The sequence below is a fragment of the Aythya ferina genome, assembly GCF_964211825.1.
Source record: "Aythya ferina genome assembly, chromosome: 1".
NCBI classification, from domain to species: domain Eukaryota; kingdom Metazoa; phylum Chordata; class Aves; order Anseriformes; family Anatidae; genus Aythya; species Aythya ferina.
The window spans coordinates 146,302,787-146,327,128 of NC_140296.1; the positions used below are offsets into that span (position 1 = coordinate 146,302,787).

A 24,342-nucleotide genomic window follows, 5' to 3' on the forward strand; every position below is an offset into this window, starting at 1 on the left:
CCTCTCTCAGAAGGCGTGGTTAGCAGAACCTTGCATTTGTAGGAGATTTTAAGTTGCTGAGGAGTCTTCAGACTGATGTTCTTCACAGCTGAGGGATAGAGCCAGTGAGATGTAATAGCCAGAAATCAAAATAAGATGCAATTGTTTTAACAACAAAGAGCACTGGGCACAGGCCACCCCTGTGATATTTATGTGAGTGCCTGGAAGCAACCAAACCACACTGATCCCCTCTGTGCTGCCATGAAGGATCCCAGGGCATGGAGGATGCTGAAATCAACTTTCCTGCTGCAGAGGCAATACCTGTACAGCCCCCACGGCACACACAGGCACACGGGCACGGCTGCTTTCCGTAACCCCTGGAAGAGCCAGGTCAGGGCAAGCTGGGTGGAAATGAGGAGGTCTCCACTCATGCACTTTCCGCCTGGTCTGGCTGCTTTTTCTGTGAAATTTCCAGTGGCCTGCTGAGCTCCTCTGTCCAGGCAGATTAGACCAAGTGAGCGTAGCAGAGATTTGTCCAAGGGGAATGTTGTTTTTCTAAGCAGACAAACCAAGGAGCCACAGTGAATTGAAGTCTTGCTTCAGTTTCTGCATTTAACAACAAGACTTGCTGCACATACAAATTCACTCCCCTCTCCTTCTGTAAGGAATTCTTCCTGTCCAGCAAACCATGCCAGTATCACTTTTCCTTCTGTTGCCTCTGCACTCTTCTTTCCTCTTTGATGCCAGGCATGCAGAAGACTTGGTAAATATATTTTTAAAAAAAAACAAAAAAAAAACAACCCAATAATAAATGTCAGTTTTGTTTTCATTGTCTTCCTTTGGCCTTGAAGCATCTTGCCATTGGAATTCAGAAGCCAGCCACAGATCAAAGACCTGGTGATGTTATTAAGGGATAAGGAACAACCCCGGAATTTTAAAATAACACACAACTTGTTTTCCAGGACTGTGGGTGGGGAAGTCTTTTGTATTCCTATCGGATCTGTCTCCACTACTTTGTTTCTACTTTAATTCACCTTCTGTCAGCTCCCCCAAAGCCCTACTGACATCCCTGAGAAGTAAACTAGATTGCATGCCCTTCACAGACTACACGAGAGTTTTTGTTCTCATAACTCTTGAAGGTACTGACTCTTCTATCAGCATCTCCTGTCCTGGGGAGTGAGAAATTACAAGTCAGTAGAGCTGACTTTTAAAACAACAGACACAGGTATGTGAATTGTGGGTTGTTGTTTTTTTGCGGAAAAGCCAGAGTGAGCTGACCCTTTAGTTTACTGTACAGCAAGTTCAGGGAGGCAGGCTGATCCATGGTAAGACTGAAAAACAGCAAGTTTATAGGTGCACGAACACTACTTGTCCTGCCTTCTGATCCAGACTATCAGATCTCTGCACCTCCAAAGCCTTCCCGCTCCTTCTTCTAAATGCTAATGTACTTCTGTGATCAGGTACAAAGATGCTGGAATTGCTTGTGTTGGCATTTCCCTCAAAGTGTGCAAGTGAACATCTAGGAGCATCAAAAATGAGCCACGGGAAAAAATCCAACATATTTGAAGGGTGACTTTCAAGTCAGCTCCTAATGTTTCCATGGAGATCAAATGCTATGGAGTTGACAATGAGTTCTCTGGTTGTGCCATTCTTTTCAGGAAAAAAAAAAAAAAACACAAAACAAACAAACAAAAAAAACACAACGCCTCTAAGAGCCTGGACCCTGAAGTACAGCCGTGTTATTGATTTGAAAAAAAAACAACACACAACACATTTCTATCTCCCACTCCACCCCTATTCTCTTATGGAGGTGTTAAGTCTTAGCTCCCTGTTTTTCAGGGCTAGGTCTGTCAGTATTGACCTAGAGAATCAGCTCCATTCCTCAGGTACTGAAAAAATTCCCCAGGCACTGAAAAAAAAAATTAGCAGCTAATGAAAATAGTATGCTTCTGTGAGAAGAAGGACATAGCTATGCTATTCAACATATGCCGTAGGAGATGCAAAGATGTGTGTGATTCCCCTCGAGGAGTATTACGAGCTGAAATTACAAAAGAGCATTTCAGCAGAAGTTACTCAACAGCATACAGAGAAGCCCGTACAGTGAAAGGAGACAATCCTTCAGGTTTCCAGAGAGCCCCCTATTTCATTTTCAAAATGGGTGTTGGCATTAATGAATAAAAGCAAAATGTGCTCTCAGAGCACCAGTAAGCATACAGAAGTACTAGAAGTAACGATTTAAGGCAGTGCCCTAGCTCTGTCATTTAAGTGCAATACACTGTGGGCCTTGTCCCACCTTGCCTTGCAGTCAGCTGAGCAACTGGTTTTGAGCTAGGAGGCACTGAGCAGGCTGCCTTGACACCATGCTGAAACCCCAAAAGATGGCAAGGGGGGCATATGTTTACATGGATGATTTCCGAAGTGTTTATTTTTGGAGTCAAAATAGGAAATTGGATAACATTCAAAAGGGAAGTGAGACTAATTTCTATAAGATGCTTACTAAGGGTTAGTAAGGACAAAGAAGCACCTTCAGCCTCATCCATGCCTGTGGACTGAACATATATCCATATATATCTATATATATGTGGGCACATATCCACGAGAGTCCAGCTTTTGATACACACAAGAAAAGGAGAGCAACTCCTTAGGCCCGAGAAACACGGTGTAAAATGAAAACAGAGACCATGACTTGCAAGCAACCCTGTCCATGAGGGATGCCACAAGCTGTGTACAAGAAACCTGCTTGAAAAGAGAGACTGACAAGTCCTGAAAGCGAGGAGAAAAGGGCATTTTAAAGAACAGGCTAACTCTTATTATCTTCCTATGCATGTGCTCTGCGTTATGTTGCTGCCTGAGGGGCACTGAGGCCCGAAGCCTGCATGGCTGCTCCAGGCTCTGGGTCTCATTGCAGGTCCCCAGAGACCTTCATCAGCTCCTCTGTGCCCTCCCCAGCACCCTGGTAATGCATTCGACCCTTTTAAACAACCAAGAGCCTTAGAGGGGTTTAAACATTTAAAACCTATTAACGCCGTACATTAACTCAAGTTCATTCCAAGTCAAGGCCTTAAATCACTTTAAGCATAATGCAATATTTAACCAAAAGCACAAGGAGGAGCAGAAGTGTGCGTGTGTGCTGTGGGAGGTATGGGAAAGGGGGTGCTGACCACGTCTCCCCGAGGCTTCTTTCACAGACTCACAACCCATTTATGACATCTCCTGCTACAGATCAGCCTTTGTCTCCATCTGGAGGTCAATCCACCTAGGCAAGTTCCTACACTGGTCCGAAAGGAGTTTTGCTGAATTAAGTTCCTCTGCAGCCATCACTATTTTAGTGTCTCCCACAGGATGAAAATGTGATTGGCATCTCATTTCTTGCAGTGATCCAGCTTCTTTTGAATTATGAATACCTTTTGAACTGGCAAAAGGTATTATGCCTCTGCAAAAACTCTGTTTGTGCCAAGCTGCACTGCTCAGATCACAGCCACTTACTGCACACCCCTGTTTTAGCAGTGTTATATCACATGCTGCTGCTTAAGCTCTGTATGCACACAGCTGTGCATACACGGGTGCACTTGCACTTGCCTTTCCATATGGAAAAAAAAAAAGATTTTATGTAAACTTGATAAGGCTGTTCCTTTCGGGGAAGAAGCACAATAAACTGGATCTTCTGGGAATGAGGTAGTGGGAAAGAAAAGAAAAAAATATCACACAAAATGTCTTCAGTGTTCAGTGTCATGGATTGATCGTGTCACCACAAGTGCACATCCAGAAGAATGTGGAGACACCTTGATCATTCGTGAGGAACAGACATCCCAGGCTCCCTGTTAGACCCACCACATTTCCAGACGGAGCCCACGGGATGCCTTCTGATTTCTCGTTTTGTTTATCTTTCTCTTTGCCTCCTCTTGGCAGCTGCTGCGAAGGTACTTCGTAACTGCCGAGGAGACGTCAATCACGGAGCTTTGCCTCACACTTGCTGTATTAAATCGTTACGTTTTTGTTTCTTAAATTATTCAGCAGCGGGATGATTATTTTCAGATGGCAGGACCGCAGTTGTGCAGAATAAATACTCGTATTTTCTCCCGCTCTGTGCTATTTTCAAAGTACAGTGAGTTAAATTTGGGCCGCAAATGACTCAACAGCTGGTAACGATCCATGGCTGCAAATACACAGATGCTTCAGTTGTCAGCTACCAACACACGCAGAGCGCAGGCAGAGGAAGCACAGCACTCGGGCTTGGGGAGTTTAAAGACGAGGCTCTGCACGGAGGCAGGGAGTGGAAGAGGATACAGATGCATGCGGCACATCTGTACCCAACAACTGTGTCGTGCTGGCTCCCCAGCCCCATTTCAAAGCCCTCCTTTCTGATGGGGTTTGCATCCCGCAGCATCCAACCACCCAGCACCACAGCCCAACTGTGCCTGATGAGGATGAGAGGGATTTGTAAAAGGTTGTTTCTCCCCGGATTAGAGTATAAAGGCAGGCTGGGAAGAATGCACTCATACATTCGTAAGCAGGTTGTTCATTTCTTTAATAAACATCCTCTCCTGCGTGTCTGAAATAAGCATTAAATTGTGCCAGCACACCTGCATAACTTTATTTTTTCTTCTCTCTCGCACATCTTTCCTGCCTGCTTATCTCCACCACAGCAGACAGCACTGGAAAGAATAGGAGGTCACCTCTGCTGCGGGGAAAGGCTGGAAGCTTTTGTAACCCTGACCTAAGCCCTGCGAGGACAGACAGGCTGCGAAGAGCAATCTCTCTGCAGCAGTCTTGGGTGGGTCAGAAGAAACCCAGAAGAGCAGCAGAAACGGAGCTGGCAAAGGATTCTCAAATCCCTCAGACTGGCAGATCTCCACTGGAGGGGCGGAGGAGGAGAGGACACAAAATCTTCCCAAGGTTCCTGGCAGCAAGTGCTTGGACAGAAAATCGGAGAGGAAAAACTCCATAAAGCTGCTTTCTATGGCCTTTTATTACTGGTGAGGAAGGGGATTGCAGCCTCCCAGACGATGCCCCAAGTCCAACATTTCACTCAAAAATGTCACCAGGCAAAGGCAAGAAACGAGATGTTGTGGGAGACTACGGATCGTTTTATCACAGACATGCATGGTGAAGCTAAATCACATGAGTAAGGGCATTTGGCAGCTGGAATAATTTCCAAATAGACTAATTAGAGTCTGAATTATTAATGGTAAAATTTATAATTGGCTCAAAGCAAGGTTACAGCAAGAAACATACTTGACTTTGCAAAGAATAATGAATATTTGCAAGGGCAGTAAAATGATATGCTTCTCTAAGGAAACTGGCAGCAAATGGGGCAAAACCCCTAAAGTGATACTAAAGCTCGTGGCACAAGACAAAACTGGCAGAGACAAGAGAAAAGAGTAAAGAGAACAGGTAAAATAGCAAATAAGCTCAGAGATGATTTATTGCATTTATATGCAGTAAATTTGGAACAAAATAAGACAATGCAGAAGTCTCTCCCTGAAGGGCTGCCTTGTTAGGCGTGCACTAAAAAACCTAACGATTTCACTGAAATGTGTTCTCAGCGCTGACAAACTTACAAAGGGAAAATACATGAGTGTGCAGCTGAAGGACAGAGCTCTGATAAGGCTGATAAAACGTCACTCTTTGTGGGTCTTTTAATACATTTACAAAGGCAAGTGATGTAGCTCTTGCCAGGGATGTAATTTGGTCAGGGATAATTCTGTGCTGAAGCAAGTACTGGAAAAAAAAAAAAAAAGATATTAGAAGCACCATTTTATATTTCCAGTTGGGACAAGGGACAGCATTTCAGGAGGGATGTGCACCATGGTGGGCAGGGGAGGGTGCGACCACTGCCAAGACACTGGAGCATGCCCCATGGGGCTGTCCTGCACCCCACGTTCCCCATGGCAGGCATTGATGAGGAGGAAAAGGGTTCTGGAGCATTTGGGTACAAAGTCCCAAAACTAGGAACAAAGAAAGCGAAATGCTATTTCAAAACAGCTGGCTGAAATGAAATATGCACTGAACTGGGAAAAGAGCAGGCTGTCAGGGATCGCATTCAAAAGCTGATTTTGTAAAGCAAGTACAACAACAGCAGGCGGGGCGAGGTTGGGTTTGCACATTTGGGGAAGGACAGTCAACCTAGCAGAATCTGAGATACCGAAACAAGAAGATCCTATGCATGAATGTACTGGAGAGCAGGTGGAAAAGCCCCTAACTAGATGGACAGATACCTTGTGTGCTTATCATCAGCCCTTAAATAGTGTTCTAAAAGTGTTCTTAAATAACTTGATGAAGTACTGAAAGGAGTACAGAAATGTGAAGACTGCTTCCTGGGAAATGATGAGGAGGTCATGCCTGGACTTCAAAAAGCAAAGGCATGTTTTTTTGGTGCACGGAAACAATGCTTTGGTCAAAACACAATGTATAAATGCCCCGCATGCATTTCAGGTAGGTGTTTAACTGAATCCTTTTCAGACTATCACTAAGCACTTGATATGCATGAAAGCATCACGTTTGCCACAGGCCTCTGACATTTGGAAGCTGTGTTACAGATGCCTCCAAGGTTACAGAAATTATTATAAAACTGCAAAATTATTGGAGGACATGCCCAGTACGAAGCTTTTACTGGTGCACAGATTTTCAATAATTTGCATGTAGAGAAAAAGCAAGAAGCTGCAAGAGGATGTGCTCGGAGTAATGTATAATTTGAGTGTGACCCACTTCTGTAATAGAATTAAACAGTCTCAAGTAAGATGCATAAAATGAACCAATCCTAGCGAAACACAAGAGCACAATACCACATGGAGATCGCCATAAGAGAAACTCTTCCACCTTGCAGGATAAAGTCATCCTGACAACTCAGAAATGAAACTACAACAGACAGTGCAACTCGGGGTACAGGAAACTATGTAACCGTACCACCGTGCAAAATGAGGTCAGAAATACTAAGCAAAACTTGCAGTATCCATCTGGCTATGTGCAAGAGGAGGCACTAAAAAAAAATCGTACTGTGGTCCCGCAAATGTTGTCACTCGAGATAAGAAATCCAAGCACAAATCCTACAATAAATACAGCAAATTATGCAAAAGAACATTGGAAGCCATAAGAGCTCTGTGATTGCTGTTGATACAGATACATTTGGACTAAACAGGAAAGATGAATTATTAATAATTTTAACTTGTCACAAAACATGCTGAATAACAGTATAAAACACGCTCTAAATCACGGTTTACATGTGCTAGATTCCAGATGAACTAATACCAGATAAGGGCCTGCATTTCACAAACGACTTATTTCAGCCATTTGCTTGAGAAATTAGATCAAGCATAGTAAAGCAAGTCCTTATTAGGCACTGCCACATGGGCTAGCAAGAAGGCTGTCCTGTAAATATCATAAAGAACCAGAGGTCCATGGAAACCATGTCTGGTCTTGTTAGATTATCACAGCACACTTCTCAGTGCTCCACTGAGATTTCCTGTTGAAAGAATTATGGGCAACAAGGGACCAAACCCACAGATATCTGAAGCTAGGACATGTTTAACCCTGAGATCATTACAGAAGAGCTGTTTGTCTGGAAATTAAAGCAGAACAAAAGCTATAAACAGAGGCTAAACAAGCAGAAATGCAAATGGAAGGGAAAGTTATACTGATTATAGCTACCACCTTAACCTGTCGTTTGCAATGAGCTTGGACGTCATAAGCCTCAAAGCAGTTTTCCCCGTTGGACCAGAAAAAAGCTAAAGAGAACTAAGAGGCACTCTGGCTTCATGCATTTTGAGCATTGATGGGATGATACCTTGACAGCATTTCTGTGATGACAGAAGTAACAGCGCTGTCTCCTAACACTGTCCATCAAGAAAAAGGTACAAATTAGACTCATTGGCTGTAGAAGGAATGCCCACGTAACTTGTGACACACCAGAAAAACACTGATTGTGACTGCCTTTCAGATTAGATAGCTTTAAATGAGTATTTTATTAACTGGCTGCTTCATTTTCTAGATGTTACTTCGTGCACATTTGCTGTTAAGAGAAATCAGGAAAGGTGTAGCAGCTGCCACTGACTTGCGCAACAAAGATAATAACCTTTTGTAGCCCTGATCCACATGCCTCTGCTTGGAGCAGAAAACATGGTTGATCTCCTCCCAACACATCTTTATTAAAAATATCACACATCTTGACAGAATTTGGCAGATAAAATAATCTGGTGCCTCTCATTTCAATTAGTTTCAGCTCCCAACTGCTAGATCTTGTTATTATTTTGTCTACTCAGTCAAAGAGCATGCTACTATCAGATGGCTTCTCCTTGCATAGGTACTTCCACATTGTGTTCAAGTCAATTACAAACCTTCTGTTTAACATTTTCGAGCAATTGGCTTTTTGTGGCGTGCTGTGTTTTTCTTGTTTTCCAGTCCTGGAGTTATTGTTGCAGCTCTTCTGCAATCCTCTCCCAACTTTTCCATATCCTTCCTTTTTAAGGACACCAGGTTAGGATGTCCAGAAATAGTTTTGCTTTGCCCAGAGGTAATCCCACTTTACGCTCTTACTGCATATTCCCATCAAAACGTCTGAGGGATGAAGGAGCACATTTAGCAGCACCGAGAGCTCCTGTGCAGCTGGGTGATCCCAGCAACTGGGATCCCAGAGACCTTCTCAGGGTTGCTCCTTTCTGGGAGGCTGCTTCTCATCCTGCCAAGCTGGATGAGAACACGGTTTGTTCCCAGCTGCATGACCCCGAATCCATCCCTACTGAAATGTCTATGGTTGGAGCATACCAAAAGATGGCTTTGTAAAGTTATAAGTGACCCATCTCATTACATATGGTTACACCAAGTCTTGTTTCACCTGAAAACTTTAATCAGCCATCTTTCAAAATAAGCTTCTTCACTGGAACCTCCCCCATATATATTGGTGATTTCCAATTAATAAATAAGACTTAGCTAGTTTCTAATAAGTGTATTTACTTAGCACTTCTTTAGCATACTTGTAATGTTTTAATCTGAATGTCATGCTGTAGCGAGTTAAATACCACACGGATATCTGAGCATATTATAGCAACACATACAAATTAAGCCTTTAATTACTTAAGAAACACTGATCTAATTTGGCAGACCCATTGCCCGTAGAGTATCGAACACCCACAACAAACCATTTGCAGCCAGCCACAGACAGACCAGTGTGTGCCTGCAAAAGGTACCAGCAGCCTTCAAATATGTTTGTGGGCACTGAGACAGCCAGCGTCTATCTCAGGAGCACCAACAGCACTGCAACATAAACACTCCTTATCTGAGCACTTAGCTCCTCTCCTGGGTCTACGCACACTTCCCCGTATCTCACTCTCGTAGCTGTGCCCCACCACAGTAGGGGTGAATGAGTGACCAAATGAATTGAAGGATGATCAGCCAGGAGGGCAAGGACCCAGCCAAACAAAAACCACCAGCAGAGAAGCAATAGGAGAACAGAAGCAATGCTGTTCAATTTGGGACACTCAGCCAGTGCTGTGTTTGGGACTTAACTCTCACATCCCTCCTTTAAAGTAACTGCGTGCCATGAAGCCTGCTGGTGACAGACAGTGGGGTGGCATCTGTAGTGAGGAAGGCTGGGGCACTGCACAGGAAATATTGGATGACCCCAAGGGCTGGTGTGGTTGAGATAGGAAGAAGCTCAAAAGGATGGAGTGCCAGGGCATGCGTCTAGGGACTAATAAACAGAACCTCTGCTGTAAATTGGGAGCTGATCAGCAGGAAATTACGAAGGAGGAGAAAGGCCTGGATGTATTATCCAACTGAAGGATGACTGTGGGTCTCTGGTGTGACACAGCACGAAAAGGGCAAATACAATCATAAAATACTTCAGGCAAGGGATTTCCAGCACAGCAAGGGAACCTTCATGCCCCTGTAGATTGACCAGACTTATTTGGGAGTGACCCTTCTCCTCTACATCTGAGAGGCAAGTACAGCCAAGAACAGGTGGCAGAAAGGGCTGCTGGATTGACAACTGGTGTCACAGAAGGAAGTCTACAGGAGTAGGAAATTTGTATTTAGGGTAGGAAAAGGAAAGCTGAGAGGATACCGCTGCCCTTCAAAGATGTATCAGAGAACTTAAACCAAAGGCTGTATTTGACTCAAGGACCACTGACTGGGAATAAATACAGGTTAAAACTCTGAGCACGGTTTCCAGCTATCAAAGCAAAGTCTCTCACAATGAAACAGGATAGTAGTGGGAATAACATTTGCCTCATCTTCAGATTTTTTTTACTAAGTTTATTAAGCTGATAGCATGGAAGGGAGAGGAGATTCTGTGACAGCGTTACTTGTGTCAATAGGGAAGTGGTCTCAACAACTCAAGGCCTTTTCCAGCCCTCTGGTTTATGGACGCAGCTTTGTGACAGAAGTAACATGTAAATATTGTTACTATTCCTGACATACACCAGAAGGAGCTCAGCATGAAACCAAGTCCAGATCACCTGAAACAACTCTGAAAACATGTTTTTGGTGACAAAGAAAATGAGGGGCATGTGGAAAGAAGGAACGTGAAAACAGGAAGGAAAAGCACAGGTTTCTTCAGATGCCAATATCCTTACCTCCCATGAGGAAGAGAAGCCCCGCCACATACTGCATAAGGCCTCGGTCCCAGCAGCACCCCAGCACCCCGATAATCCATCCAAACAGGATGATGGCCACGGCCATGCCCATGAAGCCAGCTGTCATCCTGCGCAGATCTGCAGTGGGGAAGACAGAAAAACAGCATGATTGTGAATAGTGATAAATTACCATCATCAGAGCTTCCTGACAGTCGATCCGAAATGCTACAAAACTGCTAGATCATCAGCATTGGCACAGGATGGTTTGTGTAAGGGTGGTCCAGAGGGAGGACAACCCTTAGATTAAGACAGGCTTTATTGTCCTCTCATGCATCTAGATGGTGACCATGTCAGGTGGTTTTTGGTAAGGACATTTTTGAGTGCTCCAGGGAGCACTGGGAGTAGGAGGAGAGCACAATGCTGAAGTGAAGCATTTTGTGCTCTGCATGTGGGGACAGAGAACCACGTGTGGTCTGGGGTTGACCTATATTTATTTCAAAAATAAAGGTTAACAATCTTCAAGATCTAATGTAAAGAACCTATAAATTAAGCTTTTGCTGTATTCCGTATTTGCTTTCTGCAAAAAGGATGGGACTACTGGGATCCCTCCTACATGTGCTAGAAAAAATAAATCTTCACTGCTGTTTTGGATGTGAAATCTGAGCAGGGAGACCACCTGGAAAAAAGAGCAAGGACTATGAGAGCTGACGAGCATCTTTACATGCTCGAATAATGGAACAGATGGAGACATCTCCACTAACATTTGACTGTTCCCTGCCCCTCCTCACGCACACACACAAAGTTGAAGCACTGATATGTCAGGAGCGTGTGTGCAGAGAAAATTCCAGCCAAGTCAGCTCTCCAAACATTTGCTTCCTTCTGGAAGCAAATTCTATTTGCATAGCAATTTCATTTTCTTTCAAGAAACAGAATGCTTGTGACAGAGGGAGGACAAATTGAAAGCAGTGAAACAGCCACCAGCTTTCTCCTTGGCTGGTCTTTGACTGTTTCTCAGCTTCTGTTATTTTTGGTCCTTTTTCTGCAGTGGTTCAGAAGGACCACCAACACCACTAGTGCAGGTTCAGTGAAACTTGTGAACAACAATAAAGTGTCATAACCAGAGATTTATAAAATTCCTAAACCAAAAACAGTCTGCAAGGACTATGGGCATGTTGGAACAGAGTCATTTGATTCAGTGAAAGGACGTTTCCTCAGGGCTGTGTTCACTGTAGCATTTCTTACCCAAGATCAAGTTGCAGAACACAACCCCCCCCTTGAGGCTATGAGTTCTTGTAGATTGTCACTGATTTTCACAAGGACTCTCTCTGACAACATAAAGATGACCAGGCCTTCAGCCCATCAGTGACCAGTGCCCTTTTAACTAGATATGTCTTTAAGTCATCTTTTTATCTTCAGGTTTCTGACTATCCCACCAAAATGAAACAAGAACTCCCCACAAACTATTTTAATATGCTCAAGTAGGTCTGGTACAGGAAAAATAAATAAAAATAAAATAAAAATAAAGGCATTTCCTACAGAAACTCCTACTTCCCACAGGCAGTGCTGGTCTCTGTTCCTTGGGAATTTCTCAGAGGGTTTCCTAAAGCAAGCAGTAAATGTTTGTAAGCATTTCTGATGGCAGTGTCTTTGTACTCTGTAGCCCATAAAGGCCTGGGCTCAATTTGAAAGACAGATGAAAACTTAAAATGTTTACTGTTTCCTGTGTCTTCTGCAATAACAGCAAAAGGCATTTCAGCACCGCTGCACAGCCGTCTGTGTCAGCCCAGCGAAGCCTGTCTGTTTTAACTGGTGACTGCTGACTGCAGGTAACGGCACTTGCTCCTCCTAATGGAAACATACCCTAACACCTGCTCTTAATGAGCTGAATTTAAATAGTTTTATTCAGCTGTGAGATGTCAGTAACTCCTCAGGTCCATCCCAAAAACAAAGTGATGGAGCCGGTTCTCACAGGTCCCAGAGGGGACCACAAGTGTCCCTATACAAGTATCCTGTGCACCAAACTAAGGAATTGTTTCCACCCCACTAAAATGAGCGTAAGTTTTGCCATTTAACAGAATAGTTCAAATAGCAGGACCGAGATTTCTAGACCCAATTTCTGAGGTTTGTTTCACTAGACCTTTCTTACTGGTGGAACCCGAAATTCCCTTTCTAACAACACAGCAAAATCCATCAGCATCTTAATTCTGGGCTCACATTCTTGAAAAAAAAAAAAAAAGAAAACCTAACATCTGACCGACACTTAAACCCATCCATGATAACATTAAAAATCACAATAATTTAAGAAACCCTAGTTCTTGCAAGTTCAGCGGGCTCAGTTTAAGATTACCACTGCTTGCACCAATTGCAGTCCCTCACAAGCCCATCCACTAGGGTTTATATGAAATAAGTAAAATAAGATCTTTCTTTTCTGTTTTGATGTCTGTGCTGGGAACGAGTCTATGCAAAGTGATTCTTTTCTGGGAAAATATTTAACGTATATAATGCGTTGCAACAGCAGATCAACAAGCTCAAGCTATTTAGTGAGGAGAAGGGAAGGGAATAGAAACTCCTCTCTGCACACAAACCCACATTAATTGTGCTTTGTATGATTATTGCTCTGTTGGCATGGTGCTTGACAAGGAAAGGACAGCCAAAAAGCAAAGATTTGCATTGTATACTTGAGGCAATATATAAATTCTCTCTGCTAATTTAGGAGCAAGGGGTGCCACATAAATAAACAATAGCTCATCAGGAAAATGTGATTTTGTTTTTTATTTTGTCTGAGTTTGATTGGCACTGATAAGGCTTTTTCTGAATATATATCCTGCAAAGGTAAACAGGGTCAAGCTTTGGTCGCATAACACTACTTTGTAACATCTGAGCACATCCTGGGTCTGATTTTTTATTTTTCTTTTTTATTGTTGTTATTTTTAGATAATGAAATGTAGGATTCTCACACTCTTTCTTTCTTGGAAAACCTCTTTGAGCAACTGCAGCATCTCAGGATGACAGCATGACAATCCCAAGCAATTGAAGGAGTGATGTACCAGAAAAATGTATTGTTGAATTTTATACAGCCAAGTGGAAGCTGCAACAGCCGACATACCCTACCTTAGCTCACTCCTGTGCACTGCTTAGCTGGTTCCACACCTGATCCGCTCCTGGGTATCTACGCAGCATCCTCACTCTGTAGCAAAGTGCACAGGCTTCAGTGGTACTGTGAATTCCCCCTCTCCACCATCTAGTAACCCAAACCTTTAGGTGGCTACACTGTGCAGGTAAGGAGGGTATTGCACTGCTTGTTCTGTAGGACCCATAGTGTAGAAACTGACTCAGTGCCGTGCCTGTTTGACCAGCAGTCTCAGTGATTTACTACACGGACTTAGACAGCCCCATCACTTGTGAGTGAAAGTACATTATTAGCTTTCTACTCGTGTTTTAGAGATGCCTTCTTCATCCCATTTTATTTTTTTACATTAACAGACTAAAAGTTTAGAGTGAAAATCTTCCCCTTGGGAGTATTTTCCATGCCTAGCACTGCCACAGGTGCTGCTGCATGTAGCAGGCAGGGAACTCAATCCTGACTCAAAACCAATGTGGATCCTCAGGCCAGGAATTCAGGCATCATGTTCAAGTAGGCTAGAAACAACAAATGTCTTGATTAGTAACACTGGAGAAGGGACAGCAGATGAAATAATCCAATTCCCATGGCTGAATCTGAAATGGTAAGCTTGAAAGGCACAAGCTCCATGAATCGTGATGAAAAGAGAAACATTAGCATTTTAGACAACCTCCTTAAAATAAAGGAAGAGTCTCATAAAACAACATGCGTTTCCTAAAAGCATTTTAGTCTTCCACTGGAGAATATTAACTGTAAAGGATTTCTGAAGATAATGAAAGGCAGAAGAGCTGATTAAGATCTGCTTATTTCCAAGCAGCCTGTGGAGAAGGTTCACTCTGTCAGTTTGCAAATGCCCCTGCCCTTCATTTCACCCTGATATCTGTCCATCTGTATTTGTTATGAGCAATAAAGTATTTCATGCTGGTTGTCACATCGTGGAAGAAGTTTCACACCCCAGCAGCTGCAAACAGAACATGCTCTGAATCAGTGTTGCTTCTTGAAAATTTCAATATGCCTTTTTGACTTCTGATGTTCTGCCCTATTCTTTGAAATTGCAAGTCATCTTTCCAAAGCAAGGGCTCGGTTCCCCTATTGATATCTATCTTCTTCTCCACAGAGGAGTTTAATACTCCAAAAATATTAAGCATTTATTTTCTCTCAACACACAGAGAAAGGAAAATATGAGCCTCTTGTGAAAGATGGGGAAATCGAGACAAGATGAGAATAATCAACCTGCCCATGACTACACAAAAAGTTTGTGGAGGAGCATATAATTGAATCTATATTACCACAATTTCTGGCCAGCCCTTTAACCACACAGCCCTGCTTTTGCTTTCAGAACTGCTTGTTCTCAAGTGTTTGCTACCAGATCAAAGTACAGTGCTTGTTATCAGAGCATCAGAAAGTGCAATACTGCTGCAAACAGCTTTTCAGATAGTCCGCCCTACATCTCCCTTCTACCAACACAGAAAGATCCAGAAGGACTAAGGATCCTGAAGCCTGTATCCAGAACACCTGCAACACCTTAGGGGACATTCAGGGTACAACATCGCCCTTTCGTGAGGCGTCCCATCAAAAGGGGAAACTGAAAAGGAAATCACTAATGTATTTCAGTGCCCCTCTAGGACCAAACACCAGGATGTAATATCACATCAAGCAGAAACAGACTGGGGTAGCATTATTTTTTAGCATAATCCTTCACTGCACTTTGATGTATACTAGATCTTGATCTATACTAGATCATACTAAAATCTATACTGGATCAAAGCACTATAGTAGATCCTATACTAGATTCATTCTCAACTCTCTTTACCAGTGTGGGTTTAAACACATTTGTACTAAAAAAGAGTCTAAATCACTCCCTTCTCATCTTTTTCTAAGCGAATATGTGTATAGAAAATTGTTTAAGAACTAGCTTTCACTAGGTTTTGTTTAAATGACTTCTCTGACAAAGATTCAGCTGCACAGTGCTATCTTTATCTGACATCATCCCTCCTCTCACCTCACCCCAATAGCACAGGGGGGGTCAAGACGCAAAATTGGACAGGTGTGTCTTTCACTGAATACCAACCCAAGCAGCTCCCCGCTACCATGAAGAAGCGAGTATTAATGCAGATGATTTTGAGTGGCATCTTCTGGCTCTCATGATTCTCTCCACACAGCTTAAGATGGTATTTTGGATGAGGTTGGCAAGTGGAGGGTGAGGTTTTAATCTTTTCTTTCCACTTCAGGAATGAAGAGATAAGAAGAGAAATATGTATTAGTCTACCTGAGACTCAGCTAAAATCTCTGAGTGCTTCTCCTGAATTTTGTGGCAACCCAGTCTCCAGTTTGAAGATTACTCTAATGCCATTACAATGAGTACGACCCACTTCAACAGAATCACAGAATTATCTAGGTTGGAAGAGACCTCAAGATCATCGAGTCCAACCTCTGACCTAACACTAACAAGTTCTCCACTAAACCATATCACTAAGCTCTACATCTAAACGTCTTTTAAAGACCTCCAGGGATGTCCAGAAGTAACAGTATATGCATGTACTCTCCATCAGGGAGTGATTCAGAAATGCATGTGTCACAAACACATACACTAAAACACAACCCTCAGAAATGAGAGAAAGAGCAGCACAAGGTCCTCACAAAATTAAATACCTAAATATTGATACTCCAAAGGACTTTGGTGAGCCTTTGTTTCACAAACCAAGATACACATATAATTTCTCCTAAACCAGAAAATCCCATCCCCTTCTCTGGACTAGAGTTGTTTGTGTGATAACGTGTTTGGCTATCAGCATGTATAAACCCACCTATATGGAAATGCCAATAAGAAACTTCACAGACACTTGTCCCTGGCTGTGGTCGCCACTAGTCAACTCAGGACAGGATGTAGAATGGACATCCCGACAGACAATTTGTTCTGTCAGGATGGACCATCTGTCTGGATTTCCTCCATCACAGTTCTTAAGCATTTTATAGTTATCTAAGACAGAAACAATCACAAAAGGTTGTTGCCAGCTGCGTGCTGCTGGCACTTCAGCCTGCCTTCGTTCGTAAGAAAACCCAATGACTTCAGAGCTGGGTGAGCAGTTCATCAGAGGGTGAATGGAGTCCTGTCTTGTTCAAGGGCTGACGCCTTCAGAGATTCATGCTGAGACAGCAACCCCCGCATGGCTGTGCAATTCCTTGTCCCCGGTGAACCTTCTCATGAAGCACTGGAGAGGGAAAGGGCATCCCAAACCAGGTCACACAGTGTGGTGCTTTCTGAAAGCAATTCCTCTGGTATTTGGGGAAACTGCAGAAGCCTAAGAAATTCTGCAGTGGCTGAAAGCACCATCTGGAGCTTGAATATCAAGCCCTGACCTTACTCTTGCTTTTTGCTCGTGTAGAGCAGAGAGAAGACAAAAGAGAACCACTAGATAATAAGAAAGAGATTTAAGGAGGCAGTAGAGAAGGAAGGAAACAAACCTTGTTTAAGTGCTGGGGAAAAAAAGGTAGGTGAGAAAAAGTGTCTCATATGAGGCTGAAAAGATGGATTTGTATTCAAGAGACTTTATGATATGGATATTAGAGAGGTGGATGTGTAAAGGAGGCTTTTATACAATGGAATTTTAACGCATTAGATCCAGTTCTGATCCGATGTAGAGGTTTACTGTAGAAGGCAGAAAATTTATGTTAGGTCTTTGGAGAAAGACAGCTGTGAATATCATCATGTAGAATGGTTCAGCCTTTAGCTCCAATCTTTCTTCCCCTTCTGCTGAAAAAGAACATTTGGTCAGAGAGAAAAAGGGATTTTTTATTATCTGCTGTGTTGCTACTCATCTCTGAGTGACAGCAGGCTGGGAAGGAAACATAAGCTTTGCCCCTATAACCCCTGATGTAGTGGGCTCAGCATAGCTAAGCCTCTGCCAAAGCATTATTCTCCTCTCCTCTCCTCTCCTCTCCTCTCCTCTCCTCTCCTCTCCTCTCCTCTCCTCTCCTCTCCTCTCCTCTCCTCTCCTCTCCTCTCCTCTCCTCTCCTCTCCTCTCCTCTCCTCTCCTCTCCTCTCCTCTCCTCTCCTCTCCTCTCCTCTCCTCTCCTCTCCTCTCCTCTCCTCTCCTCTCCTCTCCTCTCCTCTCCTCTCCTCTCCTCTCCTCTCCTCTCCTCTCCTCTCCTCTCCTCTCCTCTCCTCTCCTCTCCTCTCCTCTCCTCTCCTCTCCTCTCCTCTCCTCTCCTCTCCTCTCCTCTCCTCTCCTCTCCTCTCCTCTCCTCTCCTCTCCTCTCCTCTCCTCTCCTCTCCTCTCCTCTCCTCTCCTCTCCTCTCCTCTCCTCTCCTCTCCTCTCCTCTCCTCTCCTCTCCTCTCCTCTCCTCTCCTCTCCTCTCCTGCCACTCCTTCCCTCTCCTCCTCTGATTTTGGAGAGGAGCTTCTTTTTCTTCTTCTCTTTTTTTTTTTTCCTTTTCAGAAAGTACCTAAAGTTGGTGATTTCCACTTAACCAGAGATGTGATGTTCAAGAGCTGGTTTCAAATAATCTTTCTCTCTCCAGATTTACTATCCAGGATTTTAGCACTGCAATATGTGATCATCTAGGAACATTTCCAAGCTTCAGTCCCAGCAGAGTACATTTGCAATTTGACCAGTCAACCCTTTCATCCTTCCTCTCCCTTCTTCATTCCTCAGAAATAGGGAAGAAACTCTGAGGCACCTGCATTCTTGGCCATCCTTCTGCATATTTATAACTTTAATCCTTCCTGCTCCTGCTAGGTGAGGCCACACAGAGCAAACATTTCCCAGCCTGAGTCATGCCAAGAGGCTTTTCATTACACAGCTTTCATGGATTATGCAAGTGTTGAAGAATTTCAGGCCCACTTAATAAAATGCCTTCTGCTCAATTTCAAAACGAGCTGTGGGACTTCATCAGATCAGAGCCGTGAGACCTAGAGACACTTGGGACAAGTTGTCTCTCCAGCACGCCTACCTGCAAAGGACTGTGCATCTGTGTGAAGTGCTCAGAGAGCTCTATTTTCCTTGAAATATGTGGCAGGGTTGGGTGTTCCAAAGCTTTCCTCTGAAAATCAGACTTTCTCCCTTCTCCCAGAGGTGCCATGCAAGCTGATTCACCACTGCTTTTCAGAGGAATTCAGATAATAACGATGTAGAGAGTACAGTAACAGTTGTGTAAAAATAATCTGGATCTTATACATAGTCATGGCTTTATTGTCTAGTATACAAAAGCCTGCTTCTACAGGGAGCACACTCTGCCCCGTTCCATGGCTTTGTATGTGCCAATCACCACTGCAGTATCCATGTGTCCATCCCAGCCGTGACTGCTCCAGCACTGGAAGTGGGGAGAGCACATGGAAAAGCTGTGCTACCACATCACAGTGCTGGCTCACACAAGGATGGGACCTCATCTTTGGAAGGAATTCCTTCACTAAAGAAAAATTTTCAAAATTTCACTTAAATTTAATCCTCAATTAGAATCTCTTGAACCACTTCTTGCAAAAGTGGCCAGAAGGAGGTAGAAGAAATGGAAATATATCTTGTCCCATTTTTTCTTTCAGTGAGAAAAGAGGACAAATAACAGATGGGGAATGGAAGAGAGTGATTAGGAAAATTAAAGGAAAGTTCGTATTAAAGATGACAAACGGGGTGTGACACGAAGCAAGAAACATAATTGTATGCAAAATCCCAGCATCAGGCAGTGTTAAGAGCCTTTTGTAAAACACAGATTTAGCCTAAGCTCATCCTGAAGATAAATGAGGCTGGAGGTACACAAGAGAGGACCACAAGAGGAGCAGGAGATGTAATACAGAAAGAGGCTTGGTAACACCTCCCCTGTTTTGCCACCTTCTTGCTGCATTTGACTTCCCTCCCCTGCTGCCCACCCCACCACTGAACCTTGCTCACATTCGGGAGTGACTAAAACACTGTCCTAAAGCTTTTTCTGCCCTCTGTCCCAACCTCTGGTGCAACATTACACAGCACAAGCCTGAGAATAATCCCATCAGAAAGCATTCAGAGCAGCACGTTTGATAATTATCTGGGATGAAAAAGGCTGGAGGTGAAAGGAGGATACCTCTGCTTTATCAGTGCCCCAGCAAACATACTCATTTCACAGACCCCGGCATTAAACGTTTTAATTCAGGAGCTCTGAAAGGTGTATTCTTGGTTTTTAAAAAAGAGTGTTTAAGTGAAGCTGGGCTGGGGGCTGGGAAGAGAGGAAAGAGGAGGGGGGAGAAGGAGGGAGGAGATACACAAAGACATTTAAAGCGATGAGAAAATACTCCCTTATGGAGAAATTCTGATTTTGAAGTTTACTCTTCTATTAACATTTAAATTGAAAGGCGTTTCTTCCAGGCTCCACATAGGAAACCAGAAAATCTGCATTTAAATAGATACCATTGAAAAGGGGGGGAAAATATGTATCAGCATTGAATGCTTCTCCATTTGTATGAAAAGAACTTCTCTTATAGATGATTATTAATTTTTTTCTTTTTTCTTTGTGCGTGCTAAAAAGAGAAGTTGGAAGTACATTAAAATTCCGCTTGGCACGAGAAGGAGGTGGGGGAATGGCTGCTAATTGCTCAAAACTCCAGTTTTGAGCTCAGATTTTCTGCTGGAGGGCTTCTGGAGCCTGAAGGAGGCAGCCCAGCCCAGCCTGCTGCCAGGGACGGGGCCTAGGGGACCCTCTGCGGCCTGGTCCTGGTTCTGTGGCAATGAGCCCAAAGGGCTGCGATGCCCCTGTCACTGGGGACATCACCACCTTCCCTAGTCCCTGCTGGAGAATCAGACCTTCAGCAATTTTGTTAGACCTTTCGGGGCAGCACCTAGGAAACAGGGCCATGTGCCTCCACAAAGCCACCTAAGCATGGCTGCTGCCTGTGGTGTTAAACCGGGCTGCCACAGGAGGAGAGCTCAGAGCCGAGCTGCCGGTGGGGCTCGGGGAGGCCCTCACAGGGGTTGCAGAGAAGACCTGGGGCATGAGGAGATGTCCACACACTGCCCCATGTTTCGTGTCATGCCCTCCTGAGGCTCGGCCTTGCTGTATGTTAATGCTCTGCTCCCAAGGCTCCCACATGTTGGCCATCACCTCACGTACAGAGTGAAGGGCAGGAGTGTGGAGGGAGCAGGGAAGCTCCTGCCTCATGCGACAGGGGCCTCTCACTGCCTCTGTCCATTGGAGGCCACCAAATCCCCATTTCTTGCTTTTTGTCATGAGTGATTAAATTAAATTTCACCTACCAGCAGCTTTCAGGGAGCAACAAAGAGGCACCTGCGTGTGGTGCGCGCTCTAATTCCACTACACAATGGGCTTCGTCTCCAGCGAAAAGTCCCCGGGACAATCCGATTATTAATATTCATTCCCTTTTTTTCCGCCTCATTTTCAAGAGCATTACTACAGAAAAGGTCAGGAACATACTACCCCCCAGCACTACATTGTAGGCCACCTAAACGGCCTTTTCTGCTGTGTCAAAAAGGGAGTAATCAGGAGAAAATGAAGAGTGGTGCCCCAGAGGCTCAGCTACAGATTCGGGTGGATTTCACCTTGAGGTCACTGCTCTGAATTTAGGTCAGGTTGGTGCTGGCTGCAAGCTACAGTGCAAAATCCTGGCAGGGAAACAGCAGCTCCAGACAAATCCAACAGACAAGTACCTACACTGCACTTTCGCTCTGCTTGCAGAGTAACGGGGCAACACAGATTTAATCTTTAATTTAGGTAGAATCTGGGCTCTCCTCCTCCTTCTCCTCCTCCTCCTTTTCCCTGTCTAATAGATGGATCCAGTGCTTACAGGTAGACATTAGGTTGACTTTAAAAGAACAAGGTGAAAAAGCCAGAGGACAAAAGCAAGGCATGAGAAGGATGACTCAGTGATCAAGATACTAGTGGAGAGTCTACAAAGATCCAGATACTGTCTCACAGACTTGCGTTGCAAAAAAAAAATAAATTAAAAAAATAAAAATAAAAATCAGACTTTCTGTGCCTCAGTTCTCATAAACTAAAATAAGCTCATCTCGCAGGGCCATTTTATGTTAAAGATTATGAGCTAGGTTTTCTGCAGTGACCATGACAGAAGCCACAAAAATGCCTTGGACAGATAAAATCTTCATGGTAGGATACAGAAATATTTTTCAGTGGTGATTTTGCATGGAATCTGATTAAATCTGGAAGAGCACAGAGATGAAAATCAGCAAAATGGAAGCTCTCTTCTGTATACAGGCACCTGTAGGCTTGAGGAGCGACCAGATGTTAGGCTACTTCTTGGGCCCAGCTGAAATCATGGAACCCAGACCAGGGTCTCCCAGTTTGACACCAGGCCCACACCAGACACAAGTTCTGCAGCATGATCCTGTTTCTAGTCACTGGGTCAGCAAACGGGAATGTCTCCTGCCATGCAGCACCAGAACAGATTTCACCAATTTGCGCTCATTGCCTCTCCATCTCCCCCTGCCCAGCTTCCTTGAGATTTCACAAGGAGCAGCCTTGTTCTTCCCGGGATCTCTAGCTATTATTTTTTCCCATGCAGATGGAAAGCATTTTCTGAAAACATATATGTGACAAGCAGAAATGTTTAGTAGGAGAAGCAGGTGCCTGGAAAATGGATTCCCATTTGTCCTTCCCTCCCCCTCTCCAAAACCCAATCATTTCCCTGTTAATAAGCTCGCTGACTATAATGTGGCACTAACCTTTCACAATTGATGCCAGTGACATTTTGACAGTTCTACATATGGGCCTGCTGAAAGCAGAAGGAATATAAATTTGCAATTTGGTGAAAAGCCGGGTGAGCAGCCAAAGCAGCTTGGGGGAAGGAGGAGAAAAGTGCCAACCAGCCAAACAAAAGCCCACTGCACAGATGTTATGAGCGGCAAAAAGGAAAAGCGCATCCACAGCTGGATGTACCCCAGCACATATGTGCTCAGAAAAAGAGCCGGAGGCACCCATTAAGCCCAGTCTAGCCTGAGATGCTTCCTCACATGGCAAATTTAGGGAAAGTCTTTCCTAGCAGAAGGGAAATGGGACGCGGCATTCAGTCTGTGCAAACTCTGTGGTTAGCATCAGATGTCGCAGGGCTCGGCAGTTGCTCTAACAAGGAATCTTCCAATATTTCCACCAACATGGCCAGCCCCAGGGAAACTTTCTAACTCTGTTTTGCGGAGCATTTTTGAATATACTTTTCAAGGTATTTCAACACAAAACAACACTGCCGACTGGGTCAGCAAGTCTGCTGTGTGTATCACACGCCGTACACCTTTCCCAGATGACATCTCTATTGCACCTGATAATTTGGGGCTAACGACTAACTTCCAGAAAGGGATCCAGTTCACAGAATCACAGAATCACAGAATTTTCTAGGTTGGAAGAGACCTCAAGGTCATCGAGTCCAACCTCTAACCTAACGCTAACAGTCCCCACTAAACCATTTCCCTAAGCTCTACATCTAAACGTCTTTTAAAGACCTCCAGGGATGGTGACTCCACCACTTCCCTGGGCAGCCTGTTCCAGTGCCTCACAACCCTTTCAGTGAAGAAGTTCTTCCTAACATCTAACCTAAAACTCCCCTGGCTCAACTTAAGCCCATTCCCCCTCGTCCTGTCACCAGTCAGTTGCCAAATGACAAGATGAAGATGAGAAAAATGTTGAACTTAGTGGTTTGCTCTTGTGTTTAGTTAACCCCCAGTGTTAGAAAGGCAATCCTATTCCTTTGTTTGGCTATGTCTGGTTTCTGCTTCCAGGCCCAGCTCACTGCTGCGTGTTCTTCCCACCTCCAGAAATGCAGAGCCAAATGTGGAACCTCAAAAAGCTCTAATGAACCCCAAAATGCTGGTGAGGGAGGTGGACTGGCACTGAAAGCACAACCTCAGAAAGCTGGGTCTTTGCACAGGCTGGACATAGTGAGCCTGCTGAAAAAGTTGGCCTTTTTTAGACATTTTCCCTGAAGTGTTTCTATGCTGAAGAAATAATAGTAGGGTAGCGGCTGGTTCGCTGTATTAACCACGCTCACAGGCATTGTGAAACCTAAGACCTTTCTGAAGTAATGTCACTGGATAGGCAGGAGACTGCAGCCAAGGCCAGACCACACGTGGGTGTTGGTGCAGCTGCAGGATGGAGTTGATGGCTACCAGCATGACATCTGGACAGGGTTGTGCTTGATGGACTGGGAGGATGATGGGGGTCAGAAGAGCAGTGGTGGCAGAGAGCACGGTAGATTTCACCACACCGTGCTTGCTCTGAAGTCCTTCACCTGTCAGACTCGAGGGAGCAGCATATGTTGCTCCCAAAGCCAGGATACCATTTTTAGCCCTGACTGCTTCTGGCAACACATGCTTCATCTAAAATAACTGGTAGGATCCAACTTGGCCTGTGAGACTACGTGGCCTCATCAGACAAAAAGAGCGGGACTTAGGTCATTGTTTGGCCACAGCTCTGCACGCAGGTAGGGTTTTCACACATGGAGGACAGAGAGCCCCTGCCTTGTTTCATCTGTGCTGGTAACACAGAGAGGAATAGCACATAAATGTTTGTTCAAAGCTCATTTCTGGTTTTGTAAAGGATGAGCCCAGCCCAGCAGCCAGTTCCTTGTCCCCAGAGGCCTCGTTCACTTCTCTGACTTCCCACAACCTTCTTCAAAATATCAAGTATTTGTGTACAACTCTGATAAATACTATATTCAACAGCAAAGTTTTAGGAAACCACT

At 44.2% G+C, this 24,342-nt stretch overlaps 1 protein-coding gene across 3 annotated transcripts in view; it reads right to left on the bottom strand.

Annotated features, from left to right (window-relative positions):
- The window catches only part of TMEM178B (transmembrane protein 178B), a 213,762-nt gene that overhangs the window by 23,558 nt on the left and 165,862 nt on the right, over positions 1-24,342 (bottom strand). For all 3 annotated transcript variants that reach the window (XM_084507287.1, XM_084507286.1, XM_084507285.1), the window contains exon 4: positions 10,548-10,685. In XM_084507287.1, coding sequence (XP_084363413.1) covers positions 10,548-10,685 — 138 coding nt within the window. The remainder of the gene's footprint in view (positions 1-10,547; positions 10,686-24,342) is intronic.